The 23,995-nt window shown below is 38.2% G+C and overlaps 4 protein-coding genes across 5 annotated transcripts; 1 reads left to right on the top strand and 3 right to left on the bottom strand.

Moving 5' to 3' along the window:
- Positions 1-538: 538 nt before the first annotated feature.
- Positions 539-4,810, bottom strand: LOC103979648 (ADP-ribosylation factor 1). Its single transcript, XM_018823302.2, has 7 exons — positions 4,653-4,810; positions 4,136-4,293; positions 3,310-3,380; positions 2,852-2,971; positions 1,384-1,502; positions 962-1,043; positions 539-772 (listed from the first exon to the last, which is right to left on the bottom strand). Exons 2-7 carry the CDS (start codon positions 4,281-4,283, stop codon positions 767-769), a joined length of 546 nt encoding a protein of 181 aa, XP_018678847.1. The 5' UTR covers positions 4,284-4,293; positions 4,653-4,810; the 3' UTR covers positions 539-766.
- Positions 4,811-5,198: 388 nt separating this feature from the next.
- LOC135584155 (transcription factor Pur-alpha 1-like) lies at positions 5,199-10,176 on the top strand. 2 transcript variants are annotated; one of them, XM_065140849.1, is made up of 5 exons: positions 5,199-5,805; positions 5,898-5,945; positions 9,191-9,334; positions 9,433-9,675; positions 9,738-10,176. In XM_065140849.1, the coding sequence occupies exons 1-5, from the start codon at positions 5,548-5,550 to the stop codon at positions 9,888-9,890; spliced, it is 846 nt and encodes a 281-aa protein (XP_064996921.1). In that variant the 5' UTR covers positions 5,199-5,547; the 3' UTR covers positions 9,891-10,176. The 2 variants fall into 2 exon arrangements, with proteins under 2 accessions (XP_064996921.1, XP_064996922.1); XM_065140850.1 differs by lacking the exon at positions 5,898-5,945 and having other exon boundaries at positions 5,296-5,805.
- Positions 10,177-13,275: 3,099 nt separating this feature from the next.
- LOC135633513 (NAC domain-containing protein 87-like) lies at positions 13,276-14,660 on the bottom strand. Its single transcript, XM_065143048.1, has 3 exons — positions 14,374-14,660; positions 14,044-14,312; positions 13,276-13,942 (listed from the first exon to the last, which is right to left on the bottom strand). Exons 1-3 carry the CDS (start codon positions 14,546-14,548, stop codon positions 13,505-13,507), a joined length of 882 nt encoding a protein of 293 aa, XP_064999120.1. The 5' UTR covers positions 14,549-14,660; the 3' UTR covers positions 13,276-13,504.
- A 4,669-nt stretch (positions 14,661-19,329) lies between these two features.
- LOC135632669 (NAC domain-containing protein 58-like) lies at positions 19,330-21,074 on the bottom strand. The gene is made up of 3 exons (XM_065141329.1): positions 20,811-21,074; positions 20,414-20,715; positions 19,330-20,262 (listed from the first exon to the last, which is right to left on the bottom strand). Exons 1-3 carry the CDS (start codon positions 20,968-20,970, stop codon positions 19,756-19,758), a joined length of 969 nt encoding a protein of 322 aa, XP_064997401.1. The 5' UTR covers positions 20,971-21,074; the 3' UTR covers positions 19,330-19,755.
- Positions 21,075-23,995: the final 2,921 nt, after the last annotated feature.

Genomic DNA, 23,995 nt, shown 5'->3' with positions numbered 1-23,995 from the left:
GGAGGATAAGTAAATCCAAGATACGTTTAATTCCCGTGAAGGATGACACCATGGAGCATTTGTATTTCTGCAATTGAATTTGAGGCGACGATCCCGACTCCTATCCTATGTTTCCTATCAGCAATTGCATTATTATTCCCTTTAAAAGGTTCGTTCTATAGGCCATCTCGTCCATCATCCACTCAAAGCTATGTGAACACTAGTAAGAAATAACCGTTACAGACATGGGAGATAACTATCTCCACTGCTCAACTGGCATCCATAGCACAGCCATGTGAACACTGGTTCTTGAAACTATGAAGATGAACAGGATCAAAGCTCTCAAGCTAAAAAAAATGTGGTTTCTTTTCCCAAAACTTCGGTTAAAACAATTATAAGCATAAGCAAAGCTAAAATTGCAACAAGTTCAAATCAATCTACTTATGCACACAACTTGTGCCTGTCCAGTATAAGTGACGACGTAAAGGACATGAAAACAAAATACTAGTTTAAGGCCTGCAAGAAGTAGCCCATAAATAGATTATCCACGAGTAATAACTCAAGCAAATCATCTGTTAGATAATAATTAACTAGAAACCAACAAATAAGGCAGGTAGCAAATACATCTATATTTCTGGACAAGCAAAAGTTGTGACGTTTTAAAATACAAAGGCTGAGCTGAAATAACCCACACAGGTCACTCTAAAAGTTCTGTTGGCTCTCGTCCAAAAAGCATTCAAGAATAGCATAGTGGGAGAATTATCTCAACTCATGTTCTCCTGGAAATTTAAGCCTGTTGAGCAAAAACACAACAGACGTGTTTCAGCTGAATACAATTCTTTTAGATTAAGTAAAACATGTTTTCCAATATAAGCAGAGGGAGCTTTAATACAAGCTAGTACAAGTCTTATGTCAAAAAGAAACTATGCATGCATTAACAACCAAATGCTATGCCTATAAATGAAAATAATAGAGAAGGTACCTTGCTGGCAATGTTGCTGGAGAGCCAATCCAGCCCCTCGTACAAACCCTCACCAGATGTAGCGCAGGTGCTTTGGATGTACCTGAGGTAAATCACAAAGAACATACCATGTTAGACAACACATGCAACCTCCTTAATATTAAATATTATACTTACACACCCATGAGATTTTATTGTCTATTTTAGATTCTTCACAAGTTCTTCAAGATGTTTTTGGTAAAAAGAAGGGGAAAAAAGAATCTTTTCATGCAATGATTAACTAAAAATGATAGTTTAGAAGATGTATAGACAAGATTGATTTCATCTACAACCTTGTTGCTGTGATCTCAACAGAGCTATCAAGTACAACAACAGTGATTTGCAAGTGTCTAGAACAAATTCGGCTTCAAAATTTATGCTTAACAAGAGAAAAAGTGTTGTACCAGTGTCGTTGGCGAAGGGAATGCAGACCAAGCTTGTCAGTGATTTCAGCAGCATTCATTGCATTTGGAAGATCTTGTTTGTTAGCAAAAACAAGCAAAACAGCATCCCGCAACTCATCCTATCAATACAAAAATCAAAGCTATAACAGGAAAGGGAAAATTCAGAATTGAACATCATACAGCTGGATTAAATATGAAGTCACCAAGTATCACATGGAAAATAGGAGGTTGGTTTTCATTGGTGGAGCGGAGGAAAAGAAAGAAACACTATAAAATGAGATGCTTTAATCAAAGAAGTTATTCAGACTTCATAATGATATATAATACCATTTAAAATGTTGAATATTAACTTCTTCCTGTTCCAAGTAACCATCTTTAGCATTTCAGGATTCTAGAAGGAAGCATCATACTTTACCAGAAACCAGTTTGGTGATATTCAAATATTGAATTTGGCACTTTATAACCATACATGACAATACTAAACATGTAAATAACTAAGATATCTTGAACTATATCTTAGTACATAATTTTATTAGAAAAGAACACATTACATGAATGATTTTGGTTAAAACACTATAAATAGCAAAATGTAAACATTTAACAAGCAAAAACACAAGAAAACCAAGTTATTTTTTCTTGAAGAACTGCATTTACATGTTTCCATAAGTTTCTAGTTTGGGATTTGTTCCAGCAAGCACAACTGGTTAACAAAAAAAAACGATTTCCATGTTGTCTTTTGTAGAGAGAAATCAGTTTGCAAGTAAAAAAGAAAACAGATCAATCTTCACCAGAAAAACAAACTCTAACCGATGTTCTTTTATTAATATAAAAATACTTCATAACAAAGTTTGTTCCAAACAAAAGGAACTCCTTTTAGTCCATTTCAATTTTATTGAATTCAAATCATGAGAGCATTGGTATGCATTATAGTTACCAATATGACGAATGGTAAATTATAATATAATACTTGCGCCCACAAAATATTCAAACTTAAATTGCATGAATACATTGTTATTCTAACTTCTGCAAACAGATAATTTAAGTGTGCTCATGTTTGTAGTAGTAATTATACTTAAGAGACCTCCGAATATATTAGTCAAAAGAGATGAAATGATTAATGTTAGTGATACGAGGAGAGATAGAGGAATGCCTAAAAATATCTTAATAAAAACTATAAATAAATATTTAAGTACTCCGAACTTAATTAAACATATGACCTTTTACAAATTTCAATGACGACAGAAGATTCATATAGCTGGTCCCAAATAGTTGAGACTTATGGTTTTGTTGTTGTTGTTGTTGTTCATGTCTGTAGTAATAAATTTATGATGTGCCTAATGGTCATGGTAACTTTAGACGAGTGCATATACAATATATACCAACTCCAAACTTAATACATGCTTTGTCAATAATAAAGAGAACACAAAGCAAAGAGATTAAAAGAGGCATTACCAAATGGAAAACTTACCTCATTAAGCATCCTGTGAAGCTCATCCCTTGCCTCAACAACACGATCCCTATCATTGCTGTCGACAACAAAAATAAGGCCCTGTGTGTTCTGGAAGTAATGCCTCCACAGGGGTCTGATCTGTTTTTCACAGGATTATATCAAAAGATACATTATCAAATAGGTAACAAGATTGTGTAATAAATAATTAAACATCTGAAGAATATCTATAATACAAGGGTATGGTACTCCACTTAAGTTTATTTAAGAAAAATGTCCAGTGTTGCAAGCTGAAGAAAGTTCAACAACACCCAAATGTTCAAGCAAAATTTCCAAGTCAAATATTTGCGTAAATCAGCAGCTTGCCTTCAGAATATTTAGTTCTCCCACAAAAGCTATGGTGCTAAACAACTCATATGAGCCAGCATGAAAGAATACATTATGATACTAAATAAATAACTACACAGGCATTACAATACCTTGTCCTGACCACCGACATCCCAAACAGTGAAGCTAATATTCTTGTACTCCACAGTCTCCACATTGAACCCTGCATTAAAGCATTAAGTAATTAATCTGACTCATATAATTAATCATTTTAGGAAAAACAGTAATAAATGTAGATGACGAATGCCAAAAACACATTCAAGTTTCTGCAGAAAAGTGTTTATAAGCAAGTAATCGACATTGCCAACCTCCTCGAAACCAATGTGCAATGAATAGATGATCACATATTCCTTTTCAGAAGACATATTATTTACAAGATATTTGCCAGAAGATAAACATCAACATAACATGTGCTGCAGTTGAAAAAACCGAGCTAGATACAAAACATTTTAGAAAATTGTAAATCGTATAAAAAATCTGAAAAGTTGCATAAGGTTTTACAGCATGTCATGAGATTCTAGTCTTAAGAAAATATCATTTGATAATAGTAATTATAATGATACAAAACAATCAAAGTTAATTTTCCGTAGAAGTGGTAGTCTCTCTTGTTAACCCAAAGTTCCAGTACTTACCAACCCAAGTTCCGGTACACACACACTCATATATATATATATATATGTGTGTCTGTGTGTGTGTGTGTGTGTGTGTGTGTGTGTGTGTGAACAAAAGAACTAGATCTAATCCGTCAAGGCTTAGAAATGCTGAAACTCAATTAATGGGAAAATATATATACCAACAGGAATAAGGGCAGATTTAACAGTCACGCTTTCCAAAAATCATGATTAATACACCAACGAGTCAAATAATACTGCCTAGGTCCCAATAAAGGCAAATAATAGGGAGACAAATAACTCTCACCGATAGTGGGAATCGTGGTGACGATCTCTCCGAGCTTGAGCTTGTAGAGGATGGTCGTCTTACCAGCGGCGTCAAGACCCACCATCAAGATCCTCATTTCCTTCTTCGCGAAGAGGCGACTGAACAGCTTAGTGAACGTGAGCCCCATTGTACCTGATCTGTTACAACCACAACGTTCAGACTAACCAAAATTTAGTGCACCGGAAACAAGTTTTTTTGTTGACGATCATAAGATCTATGAAATCCACAACTACCGGCGTCGAATTAGGGATTAAGAACAAAGAGGAACGCAGGAAACCTCAAGATCTATCCTCGGATCATGAAAGAGAGCATTAATAGGGTTTAGATCCAAATGCAAATCAAAGGATCTACAAGACGAGTGCAGGAGAAAAGAGGGAAGAGAGATATCGGATCAAAGATCTAAGAAGGCCATGTTAGATGCGGGGAAAAGCAACAGATCAAGCGCTCATTTGAGGTCGGGGAGGACGAGAAGAGGAGTGCGGGGATGCTCGACTACCTCGAGATCGCCGCGGAGGATGGAGTCGACGGGGGTCTCCTCCGCTGCACCTTTTCCTCGGAACGCCGCGCCGAACACACAGAGAGAGAGAGAGAGAGAGAGAGAGAGAGAGGCAGAGGCGCATAAAAGGAAGGTTGTGCCACGTGCGACCACAAGGCTTCATTCGTCGAGATACATCAACGTCACGTGACCGACACGACGTGGAGAAGGTACCCACGCTTGTAAGTAAATAAATGGGGTCATATAATCTATATTTATTTGTGAATGATTTACCTAAAAAATCATTTTCACTTTTTATTGAAGAGTATTTTTATTTTTAATAATAAATAAAATGTTGCCAACTTAATTTTGAACAGTGATCAATCCGATCTTACAAACTCCATGTTCGGCGTGCAGAGCGCGCGGAGGACCTGCCCCTCGGCCCACCCCAGTCGCTTGGGCATTACGGCGAGCACCTGGAGCGCCCACCCTGGTCGATTGGGCATTACGACGAACACCTGGAGCGGGGGGTGGCGAACGTTATCGCACGTGCTACGCGATTGATCCTGTGGTGATTGCCCTGATCCTTTGGAACCACTAACGTATCAAGATCCGGATCCGATACCTTAATTTCCGGATTTACTTAATTAAACACAGTTGAGCGGAGGCGGGCGAGTAAACACTCGGTCAACAAGGAGAGTGAAGTGGAATCTCCACCGCCGACTCGTTCGTAAGCGGGGGCGAGGTTAATCTCTCCCCGCTCCAAACCCTAACCTCAACCTCTTCCAGCAATTTTTGATCGCTCCCTCTCGATCTTCATTCATTCGAAGAATTGGTTCTTCCTCCATCCCGAGACCTGAATTCTTGATCTATAGATTGTTATTGCCGGAAATTGGGGTCCGCGAGGCGCCGACCGATGGAGGGGGGAGCGACCGGTGGGACGGACGTGGAGTTGGTCTCCAAGACGCTGCAGTTCGAGCACAAGCTGTTCTATTTCGATCTGAAGGAGAATCCCAGGGGGAGGTACCTCAAGATCTCCGAGAAGACTTCGGCCACAAGGTCCACCATCATCGTCCCCGTCGATGGCATCGTCTGGTTCCTCGAATTGTTTGGCTACTACATCAGCACGGACGAGCAGGACGTCTTCAGCAAGGAGCTCAAGCTTGATTCCAAGGTTGGTTGCCCGAATGGCCTTTTCTTGGGTTTTATAAAGGTCGGATCGTTGAATCCTTTTACTGATGTTTTTGGTTTTGTTTTCCTGGAAAGGCGTTTTACTTTGATGTTGGTGAGAACAAAAGGGGGCGTTTTTTGAAGGTACACGTCATTATTACGAAATCAATTTTTTGGTGTGGTTGAATGGATTCTGGATAGTTGATTACTTCTGTTTGACTTGTGTATCTTTTATGACTACTGGGGTTTGAAATTATTTCTTATGTTGGTCTTGTAATGGTTACCTTAGCTTCTCTTATTAGAGGCCTGTAGTTAATTTTATTGTTGATAGTGGGTTAGCTGTTGAAGTTTCACATAACTTTTGAATCTGGAGTGATGACGGATTTAGACTAGGCGCCAAACCCAAGTTCAAAATTTGTCGAACATGTGAGGAAACACACGAGTCATAATGTCAGTTTGGTTTATGCATTGCTTGATTCTTTGAATCTGTGTGCGTGTGGTTAACAACAACAAAATAAGTATGATTTGATGTTAGATTTTGTAGCAACATAATGTTTGCTGTTATATAGGAGGGTTCCATCATGAGTAGATTTCAAACTGCTGTTCAATGATTATCCAGTCAGTGATGAGAGTAATTGTGGTCCCATGTTTCTGCAGGTGCATAGCTTTGCTACCATTTCTAAAGTTTCTCTTACTTGGGTTATCCACTTAAAAAAAAAAATGATTGAAGAATGTAGTACTATGACATGAAGATGTTCCTTTTGGGCTTGGAAGATTGCTCACATCTATGACAATATCATATGGTTTATGGTGATTATAACCAAGTACCTCGATCATGATGCCAACAGAGAAACTAAGAGGACATTAGTGGTGACAACGTTGAATATTACAACATATGCTGATTCTAACACATTACTGGTAAATAAAACCAAGAGCATGTTACTTTCTGGATGATATAGTATATATTGCAGTGTTCTTTTCTTTTAAAACAAACAAAAAAGTTTCTGAGCTTTTGCTTGTACACTGAAGAGAGAGAAGTTCAAATGGTGAACCGAGTCACTATATTAGCATTTATTGTGAAGTATAAAAGAACCAAAGGCAATAAACTGGAACGATGGTGCAAAAATGAAATGAAAATCCATTATATGCAGAATATATGATGATATTTGAAGGTCTCTTGTGGTTGTGTGTAACACTTTTGCATATTTGAAGATTGTGGGCATGTTAGGTTCACACCGACCTTGTCATAATAGAACTCATGTTTAGCAGTTCCACCTCTAACAATCATGATGTCACTTTATCTCCCTTTTAGTAGGCATGATGCAGTATAGAGCAAGATGCCTTTGGTTCTTGCAGTTAAATAGATGCTGGATCAAGGTTTGAGCATAAATGGATGCAGCCGCTGCCAGCTAGTTTTGCAATAATAAAAAACTTGGTGGTCTAAAGATATTATCTTTTGACTTTTAGTTGTTCACCGGTTATTTGATCTAATTTGTAACTTCTGTTTATTTCTTTCAAGTCATTTTGTGGTGATTTAACCAATACAAGTCTTATAGGACTTTCCTGTTTATTTCATTCAAGCCAGTAAAAGTTATAAGACTTTCAAGTCATTTTGTGGACCTTTAACCATATGGCCTGAAGTTTTTGGGCTGAAATTATTGGTACTAAGCCCATCTAACCTGATATATATACCCAAATCACCATCCAGTTCTGATTTAGGACTCATCATGAGTCATCACACTTCCCTTTTTGACCTTATTTATTTAATAGTTTCTTTGTTAGATTTTTTTTAGCAACAGTAACTTTTTCCATTGTCTAATGACAAAGCATCAGTTATAGCATTTCCAAGTATGAGTATATGTATCGGTACTGATCTATATGTTCTGATACCGGCATTTAGTCGACCAGTAAATTTGGATTAATACTTACTAGTTTAATAGGTGTTTAAAACTTTGGAATCTAGACACTACCATGTTTCTCTTTAATCTCAACATTACATTTTTTTTCTCTCAGCAATTTTTCTCCCATTGCCCCTCCTCTTTGCATTTGTGATTTTTAATAGGTTGCATATTAGGCTTCATAAATGACTTGGACTTGTTTCAATAATAAAAAATATGTCAAGGTTGTATAATTTCCTGTCGAGACAGAAGATGATTGTGATTACTTGTTAAAGATTGTCAAGGCGTCAATTAGAGACAAATTTGTTCCAAGGGGGTATATACATAAATACCCACTATTTGATGGTATACATGCAAATGCAAACTTTTTGAGAAATATAAACTCAGAATTCTTGCTATTTTAGAGCGTATTACACAAATACAAACCTTTGAAGGGTATTTATGTGCATATTCATATCTCACATGGTATCTATCAAGAGGCCAATCTTTACACCAGCTTTTTTTTTGCTAAATATTCCCAACTAAAATATGATTTTCTCATATATTAAATTCACTATTCTAAGATATACATATGTCCAATAAATGTATCTACTTTGTTGACATATTTGTCTGTTTAGCAGATGCACTGTTTGTTAAACTAGATACCATATCTATACTCAAAACATCGTGATAGCACTTAAAGTTGTAGGAGGTCTAGGTGTCATAAATCATAAATGCATGTGAGCCTGATTGAGCTCTGCCTGGCCTGCGGATCCAAATCTCTCTGAATCTGACTCAATAACTGACCCAGTTCTATTGTCTATTGATCATTATCGATCTGAGTTCGACCAAATAATTAATTTTATTTTCCACACCTGATGACACTTGTGCACAACCCTCTATCATTATGCGATTGTCTTCTCTACCCTTGTCTCTTGTGAGTACATCTCATCCTTCCCTCTTTCTGTCTCTTCTTTTACCCCTCTCTGATGATGCATGGTCTCCCTCTCTCCCTTATACTCGTCCCTTCCTTTTCTTCTCTCTTTCCTCTTTTCTCCCAGCACCCTTGCCGTTGTGGAAGATGGTTGGAGGGACGGGTGCTAACATGTCAAATGCAAAACGTAATTTGGTTCTTGATGGATAATTTGACTTGGGATCGCACAGCAAGGGCATCCATGGTTGGAGAAATAAGGATGCACATTGGACAACAATCAAGATTCTGATGCTAAGTGCAAAAGCATGTTAAGGTAAGTGCTTTGCTATTCTCGAACTAGTGCCTAGACTGGCACCTAGTGTTTCGAGCAATAAGCGACCTTGGTGCCTTGTAGCGCCTAGCAATTTTGTTAGCACTAGTTAGACCGGACCATTTCTTATGTAAACATATATTAATTTGCTATCTTTGTACTTCTCAAGGTTTATCTGCCAAAATCATAAACCATATTATAAGTATGTATAATGAGCTTAAGCGTTTTGCGTAATGGTGTATGGAGCTGATGAAACTTTCTTATGTAGATATCAGAGGCATCTGTTAACAGAAACCGGAGTACAATCATTGTTCCTGCAGGAATTTCTGGTGAAGAAGGATGGGTAGCATTTAGAAATGTTTTACAAGAGATACATGAAGAGGCTTCACGGCTATTCATGGTACCAAATCAGGTAAAAAAATTGATAAATTGGCATACTGAGCTATGGTGGCTGATATCCTTGAGCATGTCAGTAACTTTCGTCCCTGTTCTTTTGCAACACAAGAACAGCAACATCTGGAAGCTCCAGAACATCTCCCTGGACTTTCAGATGATGTCGGTGCTGGATTCATATCAGGCCACAGTGCCCAATCATCCTCTGGCTCAGAGTTGAATGCTGATCGATTGGTTGATGTGCACACGCACAATGAGATTGGAGGCATGGGGATGTCTAAATTAATTAGGGTAGATCAGAAGAGGTTCTTCTTTGATTTGGGAAGCAACAACAGGGGACACTTCTTGAGGATATCTGAGGTACATGAAGAGCTCAAACTGAATCAGTTCCATAGTCGATCCTTAAATGCTTCCATATGCAGGTTGCCGGAGTTGATCGCTCATCAATCATCCTCCCCCTGTCTAGTCTGAAGCAGTTCCATGAAATGATTGGCCATTTTGTAGCGATAACCAAGGACAGGCGTGATGTAACAACCGGTGCAGATGTTCGGACACTGGAGCCTGCACAAATGTAGGTAGTAATCAGAACGGTGTGGTCTTCTTCACACCATGTTCTTGTGTCTCAATTCAACTGCCTTGTGAATTTAGACCTTGCGCCTTTTGTAGATGATGCTCTTTTCGTATTCGTTTGTGGTGAACAATAATCTTTGTTTGACATTCCATGGTGGATGGGTTGATGTTGTCTCGAAGCTTTCTTTGGGTGAAGAATAATATGGACATGATTATTGTAGCTTGTGCATCCGGTTGCAAAACTGCTGGTTGCATGTCTTGAATCAATAATTAAGCTTTCTGTTTAATTCATGCTGCTTTGCATCCGATCTCTGGTTTTAACTGATCTTGCCTTGCATTCTAATCTCAGCCACTGTGTTCCAATGAAAGACATGATAATCCTTTTGCTTGGGTTAAACTGCCTTTGTTAGATCATTATTGCCTCATCAATCATGCTAACAAAGAATAGTTAGATCAGTCGTGCTAAATAGCGGTGATCATGATTCGTCTTACCGGTCCGTATCGGTATATCAATCGGTCATCGTTATGATACATGATATGATGATTGATCGGTATGTACCATCTATACTAATTTCATATCGGATTGATACATATTATTCATATCGTATGGTATGTTATGATATGGCTCGACTTTTCATTTCTCTCTTTTGTTAGCTTATCTCTTCAGATGCAAGCAATGACAACGTAGCCGAGGCAATTCTTCCTTTGATCTACAGGTGAAAACTAAAGCATCCAAAACAATCCATGTATGATAACTTTGAGGTTCCAGTCTGATGACTATAGCTATCAACTGTTCTCTCTGAACTCTCATGGACAGGGACTTGCACGAGGGCAGAAAGGCAACTCTATGTCCTCCTCAGTTCCGAGAGGACTACTCCGTGAGAATGCAACGAACCCATCACATTAGGATGGCGGCTAAATTTCCTTAATGACACAACCTTTCACCATCAGGTAGAATGGAGCAGTCAGAAGCCAGAGAACAGGGCAGCTTCCAACTTCTCCAACAAGGTGACAGAACTCCATCATGTGTTACATAAATCTATTCATTGCAAATTATTTATCTGCTGTGGAATCATGGCTGCCTGACACATCTTATAGCTAGTGTGGTCCTCACACTACTCGTTCCTAATATTTAACATGTCCATGGGAAGTCCATGTTTAAACAGAGATTTATCTGCTAGTGATGCTTCTGTTTTCTTGACAAGACTGGGGTAGCCCTCACACCGGCATATCTAAACAGATCTTGATCCACCAATACACTATAAGAACCTGTAAGGTTTTAGACTGATGCAGATGATTTAGTTTGATATGACCATTAGTCAATTCATTTGAAGATTGAGATCTCTTGACAGACCACCTCAGCAATGGCCTGGAACTTTAGATGAATCCCTGATTCTGGACTCCAATTTTATGTCTTGTTAGTCATGTTTTATTCATGAGTTTTTTCTTCTTCTTTTTTTTTGTTTTAATTTGCTACCATATCTGCTGAATTGCACCACTAAAGACAATAATAGTGTTTTGTCAGTTTTGTGGAAGTCACCACAATCATGCTTGTTCAACCTGCTCTCTTCTTCAAGATGTAGTTTTCCTGGGCTAAACCTTGGGGTCATTCCACTTGTTTCTTAATTATGTGCTGACACAATCAACAAGATCTTAACTGTGAAGTCATATCCTTGTGATAAATAAGGATATGACACAATGCAATCAGAGAAGTCAGTTGGAAATCTAATAACATACTCAAACCATGTAAGTTCTTCACCCAATAAGAGGTGCATCTTCCTCCACCAATTATTGCCTTTGAACAATTGCTTTCAGAAGCCAACCTTGATAGACTAAGATGTGCTTGAAGTTATAATATATTTTAAATATGAATTAATGTTTGATAATTTTATTTTAAATCATATCTAATTAAAATATTATATTAAAAAAATACTTAAATGTTGATGCTATCTTAATTTAACATTAGCATCATTTTTAAGATTTTATATTTTTTATTTCTAACAATTATTTTTATTTTTATTTATTTATTATATATTTGGGCCCTACCAATTTTTTTATTAGATTAAATAGCTTCATATATTTATTTACTACTTAATACAAATAAAAAAACATGTATTCACTTTTGGATAAATATTAAAATATTAGAAAAATAAATTCATCACAAAATATTCAATGAATTTTTGAAATATAATTTTATAAAAAATATCTATTTATTATTTATCAAGCATTTAAGTATTCCATACCTAAAAATATAAATATATTCTCAAACTTATAACTAAGCAGACAATCTTGACTTGGTATTGCCCTTCGAACCTACTTCAGTCCCACAACCACACCATGAGCTGTTGAGATATATGTTGATCACCTGTGATGGTGATCGGCCGATAAAATACATCACCAACATCAGCTGTTCACCATCAGTTGCTTTGAGGGCCATGTCTAACCTTTAGCCAACACCAGCACAAGACGAAGACCAGAGACCAAGTGATGTCCTCATGCAACATGGATTCACAGTCTCGTCAGACGAGAGGTAGGTTTAGACACCTCCCATCGCCAAACCTTATCATCTTGGATTTAACTCCGTAGTGATGTCAACAAAGGAAAGCTTCATATAGTTTAAGCTATCCTCGCTCTCGTCCTATCCATCCAAAGACCACTAAGTCGGAGTATAGAATAGAAAACTTATCATGTTTTCTGTTTCATCTGTTCTACTCGATTCCGAAGGAGGTTTCCACATGTATCGAGATTGGGAGGTAACACGCAACCAAGAGGTCCAGATTTGGGTGGTAGAAGGAACCTAAGGAGCAATGACGAGGAACATATGACTCATAGCTGTGGGAATAAAGAAGGTGATGAGGCTTTCTCTTCCTGTCATCCATGGATAGGATCTTTCTTTTGGGGCATTTGGTGGTACAGTGGACTGGAAGCTCAGGCCAAATGCTGATCGGTGGCCTGAGGTGGGACCCGAGAATCCTCTGTGCAAGTGGCAGCAAACAGAGACGCGCGCATAAGCCATGGCCATGTCCAGAAAGGAGAGGATGGAGAAGCTGAATGAATGATTGAGTCATTAAAGTATGATGATCGATGCAGAAAGAAGAATAATTAGAGGGGAAGAAGGATTGATAACTCAAGAAAGAGATCCTACGTGTCCTCAGACCTAACTGATGTGATGTCGTACCTCATCGATGAAGATGGTGAGGAGAAGGCGTATCATCGAATGATATTGATTGAATATTTTAGGAGATATGCGGATGAATGACAGAAGAAGCCAATCAGGTCGCTCGAGGAGCTCAACTCAGGATTCCTCAGCCCATTTTCAGGTCAACCTCTCGCGTCGGGATTCGACGATGGGGTTTCACCCGACGCATTCGGGTCTCAAACATGGCAAGATTAAGGCCGAATCAACTTTGGCGTATCAAACTGACGATCGAACAACAACAGAGCTTCACACAGCTTCTTCCATTTCTGTGTCATCTGTGTACGATGACATATGCTGCGCCATCAGCGACTTGCATGCAGCAAGAACATACCTAAATCACCAAGGCTTTCTCGACGATCAGTAGAATATGAGTGGCCTTGGAACTACACCACACCAAATCGACATGAAATCTGTTGCCCTTCAGAACCACCGAATGCTATCCAAATCTGTGACCGCTGCAGACGAGGAAGGGTCGTGGAGGTCACCGTAGTGCTTCGACATCGCCCAGGAGACGTGGAGGTCTGTGTCCCAGCACTCGTCCATCTTGCAATGCCTCATGATGGCAGATGATGCCGAAGCTCTCTGCGCCGCGTCCTGGTGGTGCAAGTAGCCGGAGTTCGCGGACTCCGGGAGCAAGCAGTAAGAGTTGTGAGGTGGGTTTGAGCTCGTTCGATAGTCCACGGCCTGCTGGTTCTCCGTTCCCATCATGGCGGAGATGATGGGAGGATTCTCTTGGAAGTTCATCCGAGGAGGGTCGAGGGTTTTAACCCTTTGTATTCCAGGTGGTGGTGGTGGTGGTGGTGTTGGGCTTCTCCTCCCCATGTTCTTGTGAAAGACCCTACACACAACCCATTCATCCTGCAGTCACAGATTTCAGAGTCGTTGGAGAAACGGAAGAAGAAGAAGGTTCATGACATGATTTGATTCAGATAGAGAGAAGCATGCAGATCGATATATACCTCGACAGACTTTGGGGCATCGGAGCCTTGAAGCCTGTATTCATGCATCACCCAACTGGTCTTCTGCCCTTTGGGAGCTCTTCCTCTATAGAACACGAGCGTCTTCTTCATGCCCACAAGAACGCCTATCCCTCGATAGATCTCCTTGTCCTTTCCTGTGGCCTTCCAATACCCAGCTTCTGTGGCCCTGTTGGTCCTCGTCCCAGTTTGGTACTTCCTGTCCTTCTGGCAGAAGAAGAACCATTCCGCTTCTCCCATCCTCGCTTTGCCTGCACGATCGAAACAAGATCAAGAGGGAGAAGGCACGCATGCAATGAATGGCTTGCTTACTTGGGAGATCCCACGGCTCGCACTTGTTCAAGTCCACATCTCCAATAGCTCTTGCACTGAAGCTGTTGTTGGTTGCCTTCGGTGCGAGGTAGTGGGTGATGACCTCTTCATCTGTGGGGTGGAATCTGAAGCCAGGAGGTAACTGCATGCAGCCTTCCTCCATGACATCAACCATCACCTTCGACAGAGAGAAAACAAGATCCAAGACAACTGTGTTTTACGAGACACAGAGAGAAGAGCCATTTAAGTAGGGTCGAAGGATGCCTCAGAGACTAAGAACCGTGTGGTTTAAGGCACCTCAAAGAGAAGCCTCGTGGGGAAGAAAGATCTCAGTATTTTATTGCTGCAGTTAATGGTTTAATGGCTCATATTATTCCTTGTCAGATGGAATACACCAAAGTTTGTCATTGTCACATTCCCAATTTTTTAGTGGCAAATCTCAGCTCTTTTGTATGGGTTCGGATCGAAGATACGGACTAATTTAACTGGCAAAACATTTGATAGATTATACTGTTAATTCATTCCTCGCCATTACTACTTACTGTAAGTGCTATAGCTGTTCTTTCTTCCCCTTCATTTTCACCTCATCATCTTTCTCATGGAAAAGATCATTGAACACACATGCTCGGTGAATTCTTTCTCATGAAGGATCACTCTAAAACTAGAAACTTGTTAGGTTTCATGGAAGCTATTTGAATCTTATTTGCATCATATGACTAATAATCTCAATTCCATGCAATATTAATTGCACAACCAGATCTGATTTCTTGTGATCGTACGTGTCATGGTAGGTGGCTGCCTTACATAATTTACTTACCAACTTGTTCTCTCAATCTTTGCTAATAGGGAACGCCAATGCTTCCTTCCTCGATGAAGAACAGAGTCTTGACATGTTCTCGAGAATTCTTATGACGGGAAGCACAATCTTTCTCGCGGAAAACATACTTTGACTTTGGTGAGTGCATCGAGTGATCATCCCACATCAAACGACGACTTTGTCAGCGTATATTTTTGGGAGTTTGACTTATACGAAACCATTGAATCTTTTACTAACATATATTATCGTTCACCCATCAATATTCATACAATCCCATTTTCTTTGATCGGTTAGCATTCGAGTTTGATAGATTGAGTCTTTTCCTAATAGTTTAGGTTTCGAATCAAAGTAGTGGGATGAGGTTATCGAGTCATATCGGAGTGACAACCCCTCCGTTCATTTATAGGGTTCATAGAAAAGTGTCTCTCGGAAGGCATAGGAACCCCAAGAAGAACTAAAAGGTACGAGGAGGGAAGCCCCACGTAGTCGCATGCATGCATGCATGCATGAGGAGTCCCACCTTCCCCCTGTCGACCCACATCCGATGTCGTCGCCTTGAATTGGATTAGAACCGAGGAGGAATAGGCTCGGCCAAGAGCACGCAAGAATAGGGTTTCTATGATGAAAGATTTGTTAAGATTAATTCAAATAATTAGGACTAGATAAATAATAAAATTAAATTAAAATAAATAGATAAGGATGAAAGATTTTTTGGGATATGATAGATTTTTTTTGTTTTTTTTAAATTATACTCTATTTGTAGTTAATATAAATAGGTGCTCTTCGATTAATCCAAAACACCGTAGGTTAAAAATACTTGTAGTCTTTTCTACCCTTCTCTTCCTCTTCTTTTAAAGTTATATAAAAAAAAATCAACAATGAAAAAAGGGAAGACTAGTAGATCCAGAAAAGATGACAGATGTTAAAGTAAGTGTTCCCAATCAACTTCTTCCTATCTTCAAATATGATGATAATCAATTTTAGCTTACTAAAATGAAACTTCTATTTATTTCATAAAGATTATGAAATTTAGTAGAAGATGGTTTTGTTGAATATGATCTACATGATCTTAATATTAGTAAAGATAAGGTAAAATTTTTTAAAATTTTAAATTCTTTAAAGTAAATTTGAAACAATGAAAGATTCTGAATCTATCATTGGTTTTTTCTCAAAAGTTGAACTAAATGAGATCTTATGGTGAAAACATAAAATATCAAACTATAGTAAAAAAAGTTTTATGAAGTTTATCTCCATAATTTGATGTAATTTGTAGATGAAACTTCAAAAATATGTTCTTTAAATGAAGATAAATCAGAAGGACTAAAAGAAAATTTTAAAAACTATATCTCAAGGGAGTGATCAAAATGGTAGAGGTCGTGGACGATCTGATGCTTGAGGTAGATGACGAGTTACAAGAACTATAATGAAGGTAGCAAAGAGACCCATCAATATTTTTGTTACAAAAAAATTAGACATATTAAAAAAGATTGATGGTAAAAAATAAAAATTCAAATGTTCCTCTCTACTCTCACTATAAAATATATGGTTATCTTGAAAAACATTGGTGGAACGAAACTCAAGCAAATTATCATGAGAAAATTAATAGCAAAAAAAAGGATAAAGAAAAAATTTTGTATCTAATGAATAATATTCTTGATCTATTTGGTTTTTGGATAATGGATACAGTAATCATATGATAGGGGACATGAGTTTATTTTAAAGATTTGATGATTTAATCATATCTACAATGAAATAAAAAATGATAATAAGGTTCAAGTGGAAGGACAAGGAACAGTTTCTATGCACACCAAATCTAGTAAAAAAAATTAATTGATGATGTGATGTTTATTCTTAGTTTAAAATAAAGTCTCATTAGCCAACTGATGAGAAAAGAATATTATATTATTTTTATGATAAAAAATACTTAATTTATGATAAGAAAATTGATAAATTGAGAGCAACTATGGAAAAATATAGTAGTTGGTTTGCCTTAGATTAAAAATAAAGATACTATTTGTAAATCCTGTATTTTTCGAAAACAACATAGAAATTCTTGATCATTTTTTGAGAGCTAAAAATGTAGATATTTGTGAGCCTACGTAAATTATCTCACATGGTAAAAATAGATATTTTTTGTTATTTATAGATGATTGCACAAGGATGGTGTGGGTATATTTTCTGCAAGAAAAAAGTCAAAACCTTTTATGTTTTCAAAATTTTCAAAGTATATGTAGAAAAACAAAATAATTATTTTATTAAGACTCACTTCAAAAGATTTTTTTACTTTTTACAAAAATACAAACATTCATAGGGAATAAGTTACAAGTTATACCCCTTAACAAAATGAAACAGTGGAGCAAAGAATCGAGAAGTGGTTAAGATTGCCAGATACATGCTTAAAGAGAAAATAGTATCAAAAGAGTTTGGGGCAGAAGCTATGAGTACATCAGAATATTTGGTTGTGTTGTTTACTTTCATATTCCTATTGAGAAAGAAGCAAACTTGATGACAAAAGTGTTAAACGCATATTTGTGGGTATAGTAATGGGACAAAAAGTTTTAGACATTATGATTCTACTACTAAGAAATTAATTATAAATCATGATGTTAATTTTAATGAAGAAGAAGTTTGAAACTCCAATAGTTGTAGGAGAAGAAGTCGATAAAGCATATGATACATTGCCTATTGTTACCTTACTCGATTCTTCTCATATTTGAATGATTCAAGTGATTTTAGCGATACTAATGAAAATTTCATAGTCTTTTAGAGATTATTAGTGTGATAATTTTGTATGTCATGCTTTGGAACTTACTTGTTTTTAAGCTACAACTTATAAAGAAGAATGAGTACAAGCAATGAATGAGACTTAAGAATTGTAAGCTATTAAAAAAAATAAGACTTGAGAATTAGTATATTTGTCCTCAGGAAAAAAAAAAATAATTGGACTCAAACGGATATACAAGTCAAAATTTAATGCTTGTATAGTTGCAAAATAGTATACTCAAATTTCAGGTATCCATTTTTTTTAAACTTTTTTTTCAATTGCTAGAATTAGGATAATTAGAACAATATTAGGACCGGCAACAAAAATAAATGATAGGTTTATCAATCTGATGTTAAATCAGCATTCTTGAATGAAAAATTACAAGAGGATACTTATGTAAAGCAATAAAATGTGCTAAGCCTTCGGGATTTGTGCTAAGCCTTGGCATTGGTGTGATTTCATAAACAATAAAAAAATAATAATATATTGCTCTTTCAAGCTCTAAGACGAAGTATGTTGCAGCTATAAGCACAATATGTCAAACAGTTTGGCTTCGAAGACTTTTAGCAAATCTTTGAGAAAAACAAAATTGACCAATTAAAATCTACTATGACAAAAAGTCTACTATTGCAATGATGAATAATCATGTCTTCCACGGGTGCACCAAACATATTGAAGTTCGATATTATTTCATTCGTGAATTGATTGATAATAAAAATTTCAAATGAATTACTATAGCACCAAATATCAACTTGCTAATATCTTCACAAAAACTTTGGAAAAAAAAATTATTTTTCGAAAGACAACTTCAAGTTATAACTATTTTGAATTAATAGGGTGTGATAAAATTAATTCAAATAGTTAGGATTAGATAAAATAAAAAGAGTAAAATAAATAGATGAAGGTAAAAAGATTTATTGGGATATGATAGATTTTTTATTGTTTACAAAAACTTATACTCTACTTTTAGCTAATATAAATAGGTACTCTTAAATCAATCCAAAGCACTTCTAGTCTTTTATATCATTCTCTTCCTCTTCTCCTTGAAGCTCTGTGAGTCAATAAAATGAACTTAAATTTAAGTTCATTCGAGGTGGATCCTAGAATGAACTTAAATATATGAAAGCCTAGTGAGATCCTCCTTCCATATTTGAGTCAAAATAACATCGAAATTTCCTTTGCATCTTAAAAGATATTTTATGAATATTAATTTTGATTTGGAATAATTCATCATGCTGGACTGATATCTTTGTTTAGTTCCGCACATCAACTGCAATCATCGTCACTTTTTAATTCGAAGTGATCGAAGCATTACTTTTCAACGTCGTCAAAGGATGGCAGCTTGAGATGTTGGCAAGAGTTCAACACAAACCAATGGAGGACTATTGCTTCCTTGGAGGAAACTATATACTCAAAGTTAAATATCATCGCCCTCGCCGAGGTCAACAACAAACATATGTTCTTTGCTAAGACACTTCCAAACTATTAATTACATGTTTGGAGATCTTAACATAGTTAATTAAGCTACTAAACCTCAATTCGGGGTCAAAGATGATGTTGGTTGTGTGTAAGCGATGACATCATGCAGAAAACTACAACATCTTTGGTACGTGTGAACCGATTCCATCTCCCCCCCTCTCTCTCTCTCTCTATAGGTGAACCAAAAGACTAAGCTAAGAACAAGCCTCACGCCACACCACATCTACAAGCCCGCTGCTCCCATCTCAAAGAATTTTGTGTGCTGTCTCCGACAACAACAATGATTCTTATCGCTTCTCGGAGAGAGATGTTATGTTATCGCTCAGTGCAATCCCAGGTGGGAGTTGAGGAGCAGCTGTTGGTTGAAGAGGTGCTGCTCCAGCAAGCTGCTGTCGAACTGCTCGGAGAAGTTGGCGAACATGTTCGAGCAGTTCTGCTTCTTTGGAGGATGTAAGAGCCGGTTGCTGTCGTCTAAGTAGCATTCCATCGTCGGCGGCCGCTTCCCGGAGCCATCCCCCATCGGATCCATCTGTGTTTGTTGTTGGAGGAAGCTGCTGTTGCCATCGATCCTGCTGCTGCTACAAGGTAAGTGCTGTTGGGCCATGAGAGGGCTGTTCTCCGGTAGGTCGCCGAACAGGTGTGAGAGCACAGAGTAGTTCTCGAGGATGATGTCAGATATGGAAGACGACGGCTGCGGCCTGAGACTGCTTTGCTGGTCCGAGTTCTTGGAGCTCGAAGCCGAGCCTATCTGCGCTTGATCCATCGGCGGAGGCACCGACTGCAGATGGTTGTTCTTCTTGTAGATGCGGCACAGCACCCAGTCATCCAACTGCGATAACAAAAGGATCATTACAGAGCGAAAAGAAGGGTAGAGAAGTAACCTAAGAGAAGTCCTTTTTCCCAGGACTTGGAAGAGGCATTGTTTCGAACAGGAGAAGGTCACGAGGAAGAGGAGGAGGTGGGTCAGTGGTGTGATGTACCCTCATGGAGGAATCACTCGGCTTCACTGGTCTGTAGCTGTTGCTGGCGTGGGCTTCGGCCAGGCGGTACTCGTGCATGATCCAGTTCGTCTTCACTCCCTTGGGAGGCCTGCCTCTGTAGAACACCAACGCCTTCTTGACCCCGACGCTCTCGTTCCCGTGGGTCGCGTGGATCGGCTTGTCGGTGCCGGTCGCCTTCCAGTACCCGGACGCGGCGGCTCGGTTCGGCCGGAACCCGTTAGGGTACTTGCGATCCCTGGGGCTGAAGAAGTACCACTCGCGATCCCCGTACGCCGCTTTGGCTGCAGGAACAGTGAGGTGGGGTTTCGTTGACGCTGCTGCGACACAGGAGAAGACGAAGCAAAAGAAGGCTGGAGGGGGATGGGGGAGTACTGACCGGGGAGGTCCCATGGATCGTACTTGTAGATGTCGACCTCGGCGATGATGGGCACCGGGCATGGGGACGCCGACGCCCTGTTGCGGAGGTAGTGAAGGATGAGCTCCTCGTCGGTGGGGTGGAAACGAAACCCCGGCGGCAGCGACGCAGGATTCGACATGGCGATCCCGAGTTGCTGCTTTGGCGCAGAGAAAGAGAGAGAGAGAGAGAGAGAGAGAGAGAGAGAGAGAAGAGAGAGAGGAGAAGGGGATTGGAATTTTTGGGCAGCAGAGGGTGGGGGCGGCTTTTATGGCTGAGAAATTTTGTCGTTTAGTAGACGTAATCTACAGCATATTTACCGAGTTGAACTACTCGCACAAGATTCTGCACATGTGCGTTCAACAGCATCCGATCCAAATCCGCCACTAAATACTGCCGCTGCCCAATATATGCTGATCGTTGCAAATATTACGTGAATACATAAAGACCAAAGAATAGCCTAACGATTTAGAAGGGTTTGAAATCAACAATACACGCAGACGAATCTACCATTTATCGACATGAGCCAAAGACGAATCTATCTCTATCCGAAAAATACACGGCTAAACGATTGTCACCGAGACACGTGTCGAACTTAGTGATTGCTGATGTGGACGGCGAACCGGACCTCGTCGTTCATCTTTATCTACACCATCATCGATTAGTTCACTCTTGGCGACTGTTTGATGACATGGATCGCTTGCTTTCCGCGGTCAGAATTTGAGCCCCACACACTACAGCTTGAGGAATTAGGTGCGGCGTGGACAGGTGTGCTGTTCGGGTTGGGCCAGCGAGTGGGTCAGTCTCCATCGACGAAGCTAAGCTTTTGTTAGCTTGCGCAAGTGGTTCATTGCGCACACACACATACATACCGTGAGTTCGCATTACGTGGCTCCCCATGATTAGCTCGACTAAGATGTGCGCGTGTGTCATACGTGTTATTCTTCGATGCGTCATTGGTTGCCGTACGAAGTTAAGGTGGTGGGAGGTCGATGACCGGGTCGAGATGGACACGTGGTGCGCGGGATCAGTTGGTTGCTTCCGACACACAACACCGCTGTACACGACTAAGAACAGTGTTGTTGACATTTTGTGAGTCAATACCAATGTTGTTTGATGTCTTGTGTTTTCAAAATATTTTGGTGACAAAAAATTCATATAAAATTTATTTTATGACTATTAATTTTTTTTCCACGAAATAATGTTTCAGAAATGATAGAAAAAAAATTAATCAAACTTTTACTTTATGTAAACTTTGTGACTATCATTTTTATTGTATGAAATAGTATTTAAATGATTTCTCTCGTACTAATGTGTTATGTTTGGCATTAACGCCTCAATCAAATCATGATGTGAACTATAAAAAAAGATAATATATATACATTAATTAGATAACGAATAAGACATGACTCGTTCTATACAATTCTTGTATTCAATCATGGGGCATCGAAATGGTCCACGTATCATATCCTCATTGGCTCGTACGATGGAGCGTGTTTATTCTCTACACTATATATATGTTGTCTTGCCAAAGAGAGCAGCTTGTTGAGACAACTTATGAAGTGGATTATCTTATCATAAGCAACATGAATTAGTATAAATCCATCAAGCAAACCGTCGGTAGGTTAAGGGTTAGTATCCTTTGTCGTGCAAGAACATATGCCAATGAGACGAGGGTGGTGATCACAAATGGCGATCATGTTGAAACGGGAAGGAAGCTGTGGATTAGTGGTTGTCATTAGCGAGCTTGGACGCAGTGACAAGTCACAAGGCTACAAAAGGGGGTGGCCGTGAGTGGAAAAGAGCTATCAACAGCAACGTGGGTTAGGCGCAGGAGTCATCCTCGCCACCACTGATATACGTTCGATATCAGGAAAATGTGGGCGTGTCGAGGGATTCGTTCGCCTTTCGTCGTCGAGGAAGTCGATCCGGATGTGGAATATGGTTTGACATGACGATCAAGCTTATGTTGACGATGACGATATGTAAAGGGTGAAGAAGAGGGAGATGATGATGGCGATGCAAGGTAATCAGACGAGCATGTAGAAACGATGAGAATATAACACTCCTATGGTGGAAGAGAGAGAGAGAGATATGACAACATCTAGTGCAACTCCATCGGCACAATTGTTGCGTCAATCACTTAGATCTGAAATATATTTTCTTTCTTTCTTTCTAAGTTATGAAATATATGAAGTCATTTTTCAAGAAAATATTCCTCTAAAAGATATCTCTATTTTTTTTTTCTTAAACAGTAACTCTAATTAAAAAATATACAAAATATTCCTAAAAAAAATTCTATCAATTTTTTTGCTAATTTTTTTACCATTTAAAAAAAACTGTTATAGTATTTTTTTTATTTAGCTCATTTATAGTATTTTTCAGTAGTATTTATAGTATTTTATTGAAGTATTGGAAACTGTGATATCATACTGTACCTCTTTGGTTATCATTGCTCATCAACTATTATGATACCCTATTTTTAGGGTTGTAGTTATTTTGGTTTAGATTAGGAGTCCATCTATATAATTTATAGTAATTTTATTATGATGATTAAAATATTATAATAGGTCAAAATAGTATTTTAGGAGTAATTTGAGTATTCTTAAATTAAGGATACTGCTTGAAAAAAAATAAAATAAAATAGGGGTATTGATTGAGAAATACTCAAAATATTAGTATTTTTTAGAAAAATCCTACATTTTTTATATTTATATTTTCATCATCTATCCTCTTTAATTCAATTATATGAGCTTGTGAGAGTTGGTAAGTATTTTTGAGATTCTTGTTATGAACTGATTTATTTGAAGAAAAATTACTCAATATTAAAAAACTTAATATGAATATAAATCTTATAAATTAGGGTTAGGTGGTTTGAAAAATATATTGTTTACTCTTATGATTTTATCTTATAGTCTTAAATAAATTGAGGGAAATTGTTGGAGATGGAAATTACCTTTGAGTTTGCTCCACCAACTCCACCTTACCCTTTTCTTGAAATTTATGATTTTTTTGCAAGAAATAACTCAAATCTATTCCAATCACCCATATCACATGGATCATATAAATACACCCTCATCTAAGTTGAACCATAAAAAAAAAGGAAACCAAATTTTCAGCAACAATCTGTGAAATTACATCATTGTCAAAGGATACTAAGATAATTG

Source organism: Musa acuminata, chromosome BXJ3-3 (genome assembly GCF_036884655.1).
Source record: "Musa acuminata AAA Group cultivar baxijiao chromosome BXJ3-3, Cavendish_Baxijiao_AAA, whole genome shotgun sequence".
NCBI lineage: Eukaryota > Viridiplantae > Streptophyta > Magnoliopsida > Zingiberales > Musaceae > Musa > Musa acuminata.
The sequence above is the reverse complement of the archived record's forward strand: the minus strand, read 5'-3'. Positions and strand labels throughout refer to the sequence as shown.